The 11503-nt window shown below is 38.3% G+C and overlaps 1 protein-coding gene across 2 annotated transcripts in view; it reads right to left on the bottom strand.

Moving 5' to 3' along the window:
* Positions 1-2104: 2104 nt before the first annotated feature.
* Positions 2105-11503, bottom strand: part of DSC1 (desmocollin 1) — a 30851-nt gene continuing 21452 nt past the window's right edge. The window contains exons 12-17 of one of the 2 annotated variants that reach the window (XM_084778367.1): positions 7825-8037; positions 6844-7083; positions 5975-6099; positions 4898-5152; positions 4078-4123; positions 3856-3994 (exon numbers count right to left, since the gene is read on the bottom strand). In XM_084778367.1, coding sequence (XP_084634493.1) covers positions 4088-4123; positions 4898-5152; positions 5975-6099; positions 6844-7083; positions 7825-8037 — 869 coding nt within the window. In that variant the 3' untranslated portion in view covers positions 3856-3994; positions 4078-4087. Of the gene's footprint in view, positions 3995-4077; positions 4124-4897; positions 5153-5974; positions 6100-6843; positions 7084-7824; positions 8038-11503 lie in introns of both variants that reach the window. The other variant, XM_084778366.1, reaches the window with a different exon arrangement.

The following is an 11503-nucleotide window of genomic DNA, read 5'->3' as shown; positions in this document are numbered from 1 at the left end:
TGAAAGAGCAAGCAGAACACAGAGATGAAGAATCACTGGAGAACGGGGTCCTAAGGTTTACTCCATCAGAAATTTGAGGGCCGGGTCCCAGCTCAGAGGGTCCTGTGTGGAGCCTTCCATTCAGAACAAAAGAATTTGCATTTCTAAGAATTTCCCAGGTTAGTGCTCTTGGTGCTGCTCTCCCAGATGAACATCGAGAATAATGATGGGACAGAGACAGATCCTTCCCTGTTACAAGCTACACATGTGTGTGGAGTGTCTTCATGGACTTATCTGCTAAGGGAAACCCCAGCTACAGAACCATTTGTCTAGTCTGTGATTTCCTATACTACACATTTTGTGGGAGGGAAAGTGAAAGATAAAGAAAATCCTCCTGTTTCCACTCTGGGTTTTCTTTTGCTTTGGAGCCCAGGGATCAAAGCCAGCTGCTCACACATATGAAACAGTATGTGCCCCCAACTGCCCCTCTCTCTTTCCCATTTTGGACTGCAGCTTCTTTTACTCTTCCTGAATGTCCATAGGGAGAGAGTAACTCTATGTAAATTTCAGGTACGAATTTTAGGGGAAAAAACCTTCCGTAGCTTTGAATTTTTTTTTTTTTTGAATTCATAGTGTCGGGTTACATGGTTTAAAGTTCCTAAATATCAAAAATAAAATTCCATAGTTTCAGATATTCATGGTTGCACAATGATAACTAAGCACACATTTCAAATAGTATCTATTCATAGCCTCATGATCAGTATTGACCAAAGGAAAGCCATGCCTACTTTTGCCTACCCTTAAAGTTAGTGAACAGAGGACTTGTACCTCTGTAGATTGTCTATCAAAGGATACCTTATTCCCATTCATTAATGGTAAGTAATGTAGATTTTAAACAGTTTATCTTCACACAACACACATTACAAATACATCAGAAACCTGAGGACTGAGTCAAGGGGGTTTCATACTGAATCTCTCTCTCTCTCTCTCTCTCTCTCTCTCTCTTTCTCTCTCTCTCTCTCTCTCTCTCTCTCTCTCTCTCTCTCTCTCTCTCTCTCTCCCTTCTCTTTCTCATACACACACATACACGCACACACACATACACACATGCACATATCCATACACATACACACACACACACTTTAAAATGGCTATTGTTGATGGTTAAAAGGATCTCAGGTGACACATCTTAGCTTTTATCTTTTATGCAGTAATGTCTATTTCAGAAAATCTTCATTGTGTATTCACTTATTTTATTGGGCTCTACACACTGTGTGAGTCTATGCATTCTCAGAAAACTTCTCCTTCTATACTTTTCCTATTTCTCCCTAAGTAGAAAGACAAAGGCAGTGTCTGGTCACATACAGTGTTCCTGTAGATTTATAAGAGAAACAGGTAACAGGCTGGGTCAATGCCATGATACAGTGCATCCATGGCTGTCATTTCCTTTAGGATTTTCAAACACTACACTGCTTTTATGACAATATACTACAAAATGGAAAGTACAACTCTTTAGTTCTAAAACACCTCTTCTGATCTCTTTCCAAATGACATTTCTACAAGTAAATGTACACATAGGTTTTTAAGTTGAATGCAAGATTTTTTTAGACATTGAGAATTAAAATCCGTTATGTTAGGGAGTATTTGAGGAAGCTCACTCAAAGGAACCGCATTTTTTCTTATGAAATATTTGAATCAACTAGATAAATCAAAAAGATGAAGTCAAATCAAATATAAATAAAAAGGATTTAAAACTGGATTGTATGGTCCCCCATATATGTTAAACTATAGAAAACATTTCATAACTGTTAATTTGTTAAATCAACAATTAACTCAAATTTTGTATGAAATACAGTACTTTATTAGCAAACTAAATTTGTAGTCTGGTAGGGTTTCATAGATTTAATTCATCATACAATTAACATTTAATTTTGATGGAAAAAAAGAGAATTACTAGATGTTGCTTAAATAAATCCGACAATAAATGCAATTTCTCGAAGTCATAATAATGACTTGAATATATTTTATGTAGCTAAAATTGCTTAATACAGATGAATTTTCCACACTTCCTAACAACTCTCCCAACCCTTTAGAGAGCCTTCCCTTGATAAACAAGAAAGCCATGTGAACATCAATCATACTTTTTAATAGATACAAATTTTATCATCTATAATTCAGTAGATACAAGAGCAAGATGAAGACAAACAACATATAAGTTATTGTTAAACTAATAATTTGTAACTGATCATTGAATATTCTATAACTATATGGAAGAATATGATTTACTATGACATTTGATGCATTTCCAAATTGGTGCTGTTAGATAGTAAATTGACAAAAATCTACCGTCAGTATGACGTTTGCCTCAAAAAGTAAAAATTGCATCTCCACCCCAAATTATCTTACAATGGCTATAAAATTCATATATTATAGGGGAATTCACAAAATAAAATCTGGATTATTAACTCTATATTTCATTTTATTCCAATATCCAATTTAACAATAAGACACACTCTCCCTAACTGAGACCAAAGGAGTAGTTATGAAACCTACACAGATCAAATCTATTTTGCCAGTAGATAGAAAGTAATGGATTTAAAAGCCAGTTTAGTTTAAATGTCAAATTTCCAAGAGATGTAACTTGACACATATCTATAGTTTCCCAGAAAGGACTAATAAAGTATCATTTAATATCTAGTTTCTTTATAGATCAATAAAATAACATCTTATTAAAATGCTACACCTTCATTTATTCACTCACGTTAAAATATTTATGAATTCAATAATATTTGGTAGGTGTTGGTGTAATGGATTAATAATCTTAATGCTTATCTACCCACCTTCTAGCTTTTCTTTGGGTAATTACCAAGGTGGACAGAGTATTAAGTTCCAGTATGGATATTAACTCAGTGCTGACCCATGATAAGTGCCTATGCCAGAGTTACAGCTTGATGCCTTTAAGGCTACTTGGAAAAAGATAGAGTCTAGCTGAAAGCCATTGGAATAGTGGATTTATATCAAGTAATAAGGCTAATATTCTTCTCAAAGTGTTCATATATTTTTTAAGGCATCCTGTGGATATCAGGACTCCAGCGCATCACAGAATGCTCGACAGTTCTCGAGGCGCTGTGAGCACGGTGTTCTGACCCACGTTGTTCTGACAGGAGCTCCAGGAACCTGACGCTAACACAGCCGCATGGGCAGAGATCCGAGGACCAAGCTTTAGAGGCTCCTAGATGAAGATGGTGCTCCTTGGCGGGGTGAAAAGCATCGCGAGAATCGAGCTTGTTTAGGCACACAAAAGGCTACACCTAAAAATACTCTAAAATCCATCTGAAGCTGCTCTCGGATAGGAAAAACAATATCTCGGCCCGTAAAGAAAACATTTTAGAAGCAGAATTCTCCCCCCCCCCCAAGACTTTGAAGACAGTGTTTAATTTGTATATATACACAATGCAAATTCGTGTTTTAACCTTCCACAACACCCAACTCCACCACGGAGTCTTGCATAGCGTGCAAAAGAGCTTAAGTGTCGAACATCACCAGAATTTGAGTGGCACACGCAGTCCAGTCCTGAAAGGGCAGTGTATACATGCGCAGAAAGAAGAGGAGCGATGACAGCTTCCTGTCCAGGCAACAGAGAAGTTCTGGAGACAAGGAGAATTTGGGGACGTAGGGGTGGGTTAGGGTTAGCATCCTTATCTACAAATGACTTTACCTTCTTTTAATAAGCAAAGTCACTCCTACAGGCTGCTATCGTCTTATATCTAGTGGCACATCTGTATTCATTTGCAGATGCCTCTATCAAGCAGCACCTTTATTTCTTCACACATGTCTTTGCTAATGTCCTAAATTTCGGTTCCAAGTGATCTAAGAACTCCAGCCCTTCTTCCTCCTGCCGATCACTGCAGCAGCCTACAGAGCCGGCCATGGACCCTTTGCCTTCATAGTGATATGCACGGACGTAGTCTTCACAATGCTTGTGCTCCTCATCCTGTTCACACCGATACACCTTCTGTGCGGAGAAAGAGCACAATTGATTATGCCTTTTAAGTGACACCTAAAGAGACTAGCATAAAAATGATATCTTGGATTTACCTTTTACTGTTTAATTTTTAATCAGAGTGTGTCCTCTAATGGATTCCTACATATAAAAAATGCACATGATTGGTCTATATTAAATTCATTCTTCAAATATAGCAAATAAATAACTGCTCAGAGTGAACACATTTATAAGAATTAAGACTATGCACATATCACAGAAACAACTTACAACTTCTCACTTGAGTATAAGGTGTATGTAGTTGAAATTTAACCTCAATGGTTTCTTCATGTATGTGAGGAAAACCAATATAGGCTGGAGTCCTTTAATTCATACTGTTATATAGTTTTGAAGGGCTAATAAACTAATGTTATCTATAATCTGTAGCTGTAATTAATAACATATGACTCACATCAGCCTGAGCAATCTGAAACAAACAAGGAAAACTCTCAGAATACCGAAATGGAACCTAATATTAAAGCTTACCAAGCCATCTGGTTGATTTAGGCAGGCAAGATTTCATAACTACATAGAGAATTACAGCACACTAGCAAAATGGTGGTAATTTGAGATCTGTTCGTTGTCCTATCACCAATTTTTCACTGTATATGTCTTTCTGATATTTGGCAAAGACATCAGTCTCTTAATATCCCTAAGATAACCACATAAACTGGTCCTAAAGTCTTGTAAGTCATACTTTTTAAAATTGAACTTTAAAAGAGCATTTGCTCCAAGTTTGCTCCTGACATCAGTATCTACATTGGTTCAAGAGAAGAAAAGTGTGTTTCATGTATGTAAGGGGTACTATGGGAAATCCTGGTTTATAAATCGTGTTGAGATTTCACATACTGGTCACCTGAAGACTTGGGCACTTACTTCTCCAAGCCGGGGTTGAGTGAAACTTTGCCAGTCAGTGTAAGTATATCGGCCAGTGTCTGCTGCTCCCAGCACGCCTCCCTTGCTGGACTCCAAGGTGTGGTGGCCACCTCCTTTGTTGGACTCCAAAGTGTAGCCTCCTTTGACCATCTCAAAACTTTGTTGCGTTTTGATTCCTTGGCCTCCAAGAGTCCCAACAGATGTGCTTGTATCACAGATGTTGGCTGTCTGTGAGGGGAGCCTAATATTTGCCTCCTGAAGATAAAGTTAGAAAATGAATCAGTGGTATTGAAACCAACTCTTTTCTTTTTTTTAAGATTTATTTATTTTACTTATTGCATATGAGTGCTTTATCTGCAGAAGAGGGTATCAGATTACATTATAGATGGTTGTGAGCTACCATGTGGTTGCTAGGAATTGAACTCAGGACCTCTGGAAGAGCAGGCGGCACTCTTAACCACCGAGCCATCTCTCCAGCCCTGAAACCAACTCTTTTCTACCACAGACAAGTCAGGTATTATGCTCCCATTCCTCACATGTGAAATCAGGATAACGCTAAGAGTCATTCCATAGGTATTCTGGGTCAACCCCTACCCCTTATAGATTCATATGTTGAGGTCCTGACCCAGGGTCACTATAGATGCAATCATGTAAGTTTTAAAGAAGCCATACCAGACTAGGTGAGTCTCAGATCTAACATGACCAATGTGCTTACCAAAAGGAAATTTTGAATTGAAATTTGAAAGTCACTTATGTGGCCACAAGCCAAGAGTCAAAAAGTGAAAAGAGCTTAGGACATTCCTCCCCATGGCCTTCAGAGGAAACATATCAATATTTTACCTCTGATTTTTAGCTTACAAAACAGAGAGAACATGTGTTTTTATTGTTTGATTCACTCTGTTATAGTAGCTCTTTGAAGCCAGTATAAGTGGTCACTGAATTAAAATATGCAAGCACTTTAATTTCTGCTTGGTGTAGTAAGGATCAGTAAGCATTACATTTTACTATTACTATGGAGTAATCAGCTATGTTCATTGGCCTGCCATGTAAATCAGTGGGACTTTATTTCTGATTTACCGTCACTTCTTCTCCGGGTCCCTCAGTGTTTGATACAATTAAATTTTGCTGGGCTACATCATCTGGGAAGCATTTCTTTACTGTTCTTTTAGCAGTAGTCACACAGAAACATGTAAACAGAATGCCTACAAGAGAAATTAGAAAGAAAAGTAAAGTAATACATTTTTTGCATTCTGGTAGATATTAAAATAATTTGACAATAAGCAAAAAATTAAAAATTTGAAAATAATATTTTTAAAGTGTCTGTAAACTTTTCAGAAACCTTTACTACCTCATGAGTAACTCAAGAATTAATGCATGAACTCTGAAACTCACCTAAACAGCTTTAATCTGTTGTTACTGCTGTTTCTTCTAGGACTCAGAACCCCACTCACAGAAGAGGTACATGACTTTTAAAAGGTCATGTGCCAACAGTTACACATGTCCTTAATATAAAGAACTACCATATATTTTTCTAGACTATTTTAGCTGGAGTAGGCTGTGCTGGGTGGTCCATGTGTTAAAGTTTTGGTCTTTCCCTCAGAATGCTGTTGAGAGGTAGAGGTCTTCGAAGGGTAGGCCTTAATGGGAGGACATTGTACTACTGGGGACATGCCTATAAAGGGAATAGTGGAACCTTAATCCTTTCTTGATCTCTTGTTGCTTTCTAGTTGCCATAAAGTAAGCAGCTTTGCTTAGCAACATGCTACTGGTCACAGGCACAATACAACAGAGACTCTTGGCCCTGGGCTGAGAACTCTGAAAGTGAAGTAAAATAAATAACTCTCCATAAAAGTTGTTTTCCCCAGGATTTTGTTACAATGATGAAAAATTAGCACGTGAGTGTTACGTGACACTGGAGTTGACACACCTTAGATAAAGATACTTACACAATAGCAATGCAGAACCCAGGACCATGGAGAGGATGGCCCACTTCCCAAGGACTACATTTGGCTTAGCATCCCTTTCCTCCCGAACACTCATTCTACATTCTGATGGAGTTGAACAGTCACACACTCTTACTGATAGTACATGTCTCGCAGAGAAACCATGTCTGTCTTGTATTTGAATTGGCACAGAATAGTAGTTATAATTAAGATTGTGTCGTTGACGAAGAATGGCACTTTTACCTAAAGGGAAGAGGGTAGAGAGCATTTATTAATATCACATCTCAACATCAGCACTGTTCCTACTTGGCATGCTCTCAAGTAATTAGTTTTCAATAAGGACTCTAATGGTTCATTTTTCTTTCTTAAGAAAATGATTTTGATGTTTCAGAAAACTAGAAAAAGGATTGACATTATTTTAAATTAAAAAAAGATTGATCTCCAGGCTGGGCATGGTGGTGTACTCTAATCCATGCACTCAGGACACATTTGCTCTGTAAATCTGAGGCCAGCCTGGTCTTTATAGTTCATGCCAGGAAACCAGGGTTATGTAAAGAGACCTTGTCTCAAAACAAACAAAAAAAGAAAGAAAGAAAGAAGTGTGATCTACCATTAAACTGTTATTCCAATTATTTAAAATTTATTTCTGTGTTTTCTTAAAGGATATTCAAAGCAAAGTAAGTATAACATACATAAAATAGATGATTGATATGTAGATACAAACATACACATGTAGAAAATTAATAATTGAGAGATATTCGGTAGATACTTGACAAACAAATAGATGAAAGACATATAGATAAATGATAGACATATAATAGATAGATGATAGAGAACATATAGAAAATAGATTTTAAAGCATTAATTTTTCCAAGATCAGTAACTTCCTACAGTGCACATGGATTTATAATGTCCAAATTAAAAGCAAAGGTCTTCAGCAATCTTGAACCCGGATTGTTTACAACACTTAGCATAAGAACTTACCATCCTGTGGTTCGAGAGTCCAAAGTTTGTTGGCAGAATTATCCAGAAGGAACTGAAAAGGTGGACCATTATCAGGCCCATCAAGATCGACAGGTTCCAAAACAGCATAATCCTTTTCCTGCTGACAGATGGTCACATCATTGTCAATCTGTGGAGGGTGGTCATTAAAATCCTCCAGAAGAACTACCAGTGTTCCCGTGCAAGATCGGCCAGCTAGCATAAATTTAAAAAAAAAAAAAACAAAAAAAAAAAACAAAAAAAAAACAGGTTACTCTAATAGCAAACTGAGATTCACTTAAGTTTATATTTAACCAATATTTATCATTTAATGTTTTTTTCCTAGAAGAGTCTTCATTTGAAGCATGCATTACTTGGAAGTTATTAGTCAAAACCAAAGTTGAAAATAAACTCTTGGAAAAATTGCCATTGAAAGTCTGGCTTTCTATATGTGTAATAATATAAATGTATATGTGAAAAATAAAAATAAAAAAGTTTAAAAAAAGAAAGGCTGGCTTTCCATTTACAGGAAATAGTGGAACATCATGACAAAGCAGGCTTATCTAGTCCAACAGTTTACTTTAAATTATCAGTAAGTGGGGACTATCAGGCACAGAGCTAAGATGTAAACTAAAATCTAAACTCTTAGCATGACTTGAAAGAGCCTCTGAAAAGTCAGTAGTTCTCATTATTGTTTTCCATATCCAGAAGCTCAGTGTTTTACAAGTCAGGCCCTGAATGAATAGAGTTCTGTATTATTAGAAAGATTCTGTGTTGCTTCTTCTTAAGCTCTGGTATGCCCACTTGCTCCCAACACTGTGGGCGTTACTTTTGGATTCAAATAAGAAAATGCTTACCACTTTGATACGGCACCCACTCAGTAATAATTTTAAGACCTTTTTTTTTTTTTTAGAAACTGAGAATGAGAAGGTATCTTATAAAGTTTGAGCTCAGTGGTTCCAAGTACCAAGTACACCTCAAAGGTGTAACCTCCTCAGTAGTCAATTTCACAAGCTGGACCTGGCGGCTTGTTTATGTACTTCACAGACCATCCGGAAATGACAAGTCTAAACATTCGCATGAGTTGAGATGTATTGGGAAACAGTAGTTGTTACACTTGCAGAGGACCTAGTGTTCATGTCAGGTGACATGGACAAGCAGGTCATTCTTCAGTGACAGGGTCCTAAGAGGAAGGACCAGAAGATGAGAAGTTAAAGGAGATAGGAAAGCTGGGGTCAGGAGTTATTGCGCAAGTGATGCTTTATGCCAAGCAAGGTTATTAAGAAGCACAGCATCTTATATGCAGGTTTTAGGGGAGCAGCGGGACAAGTTCAGCAGAAGGCTGATAAAGCAATGTTGTACAAGGTGGACACAGAATATCCCAAGGATGTCAGCAACCCAGCGCAGGGAGGCCTTGAGACTGATGACTGTAGTCTCTTGTGGAGGCGGGGAGCCACGTTCTTGGCAACTAAAAGCTTAACTCCTCTGAGACCCTGGCCCCAGCCCTAGACAGGATTTTGCCAAGTCTGTGCCTGGGCATAGACACTGAACCAGGTCCCCTTTGTCCTTTTATCATGGACTGTGAAAAAGTTTTGGGTCATCCTGGCTCCCAACAGCCAGTCCTTTCATAACTCTGTCACTAGCTCCAGGGCATCCAATGCTTTCTTCTAGATTTCTAAAGACGCTACATGCAGATGCACAGATACCCATACACATACATAATTTTTTAAAAGTCAACCTTAAACAGATATGTACCAAATTGTCATTGTGATGTTCAATGAAGGGAGAGTTTACCAGTAGAAAATAATTGAGCGCTTAACCAATTTATTAGAAAAGAATATGAATGAGAAAAACTGAAGGCACACTTTCAGAGTAATAAATAGCACAGCATATGTGACAATCAGCTTACTATTAACAGTACATAAAAAGTGCTTAAATTGCAGCATTAAGAATCAAACAAAGAGCAATGAGGACCACCACAGAAGCTCTCACTGCTGTTTATTTGAACCGTTCAAGCGACATGAGCTTCAGGGCGGGCTTAGGGGAGCACTGTTGTGCTGATGTCCTGTGAATGGGGTGTGTAAACAGTGTCTTCTAGGCTGACAGCAGAGAAATCAGCCTGACAGACAAGAATGATGCACACAAAAAAACACAAGGACATAATCTGTATTCTAAGAAGTCATTAGGACTTTGTAAATTATCACCTAGAAATACCTTTCAACATTACATATAGAGAGAGGGGGGGAGGGAGATTGGGTAGGGAGGGAGGGAAGGGAGGGAGAGAGAGGGAGAGAGACTGAAACTAAAAAAAAAAATTATTTTATATTGTCATATAATTTTCTGATTAATGTTTGTAGAATCCTCATCTTTTCTAGAACACATTCATGTTATGTCTGGCACTGGGACGTTATTTTGCCTAAACTACCCTTTTATACTAACCCCACCATGCCTACCCTCAGTGTCTTTAGCACTAAACGGCAACATGAATTTCTTATATTTTGCTCTTCGTGATTTCCTCCTCTGCAGAAAGGAACTTAACTTCCCTTTCATCTAGTGCCAGCATTTCTGTAGTCTTCTCTTTTGCTTCCATCCAAGAGCCTCTGCACTCTCTCTCCGTGTGTGAGGGCATCTACACACTCTCAATGGGTGAAATTCTCAAGCCATAGGCTCTCTTCTCAGAATGCATCCCCCAGAATTGTAAAGTATATTAAGTGGATACACTTCTCAGCTAGAACTCCTTCCATTAGTCTGCAGAGTTTTTGAGCTTGTATCAAAGTAACTGTATAAAAGAAATGTGTATTTGAGGTGTGCATCAAGAGGAAAGATGATGTTCAGGTCGGTTACTCTGTAACGGCATTCACACTTAGAGGCAGTTCAGAGTGTGAAGGCTAGATGTTTCTAGATGAGAGGCAGGTTGGTTCATGCTGCTGGTAGCATCACTAATGAGGAGGATGTGTAACTGGGCATTTCCATCCCAAAGGCAGCAAGACTGAGTGTCAAGAAAAAGCCTTGAATAGGCCAAGTGTGCATGAGTCAGCTTGGCCTGTCTACATGAGCAGTAAGCAGCTGACATCTTCATACTTAACCTCTAGACTCTCTTTCAGTAGATGCAACTCCTGTTTTTAAATGATAGCTAAGGGGTTGGAGAGATGACCCCATGGTGATGAGCAGGTAGCACTCGTCCAGAGGATCTGAGTTTAAACCCTAGTGCACACATGTACTATTCTTGAATGCATTATATAAATAGGTCATAGAAATAAATGAAATAAAAGTGAAAATGAGAAATAAAATATAAACGGAAGCTATACTTTGCTTATGTACTTACCCATGTAAGACAAATCCTCATAGAGATTTTTAAATATATATATATATTTGGCTTTTCAGACAGCTAATTTTTTTGCCTATTTGATTAACCCAAGAAAGAAACCCAGAAGAAACACCTGTAGACTCAGAGATACACATTTGCATCTCTCCACAAAATCAGGCTGTAGGCAAGCCTGTAGATTAGTGATCAGTGTGGGAGAGCACAGCCCATTGGTAGTGGGGTCATCCTGTCCTGGTGGCCCTGGCTTTTATAAGAAAGAAGACTGAGACAAGCCACAAGGAGCAAAACACTAAGCAGCACCCCCACCCCCACCCCATGGCCTCTGCATCTGTCCTTTCCTCCAAGTTCCTGCCCTGT

This window comes from Acomys minous, assembly GCF_964271855.1.
Source record: "Acomys minous genome assembly, chromosome: 4".
Taxonomy (NCBI): Eukaryota; Metazoa; Chordata; class Mammalia; order Rodentia; family Muridae; genus Acomys; species Acomys minous.
The sequence above is the reverse complement of the archived record's forward strand: the minus strand, read 5'-3'. Positions and strand labels throughout refer to the sequence as shown.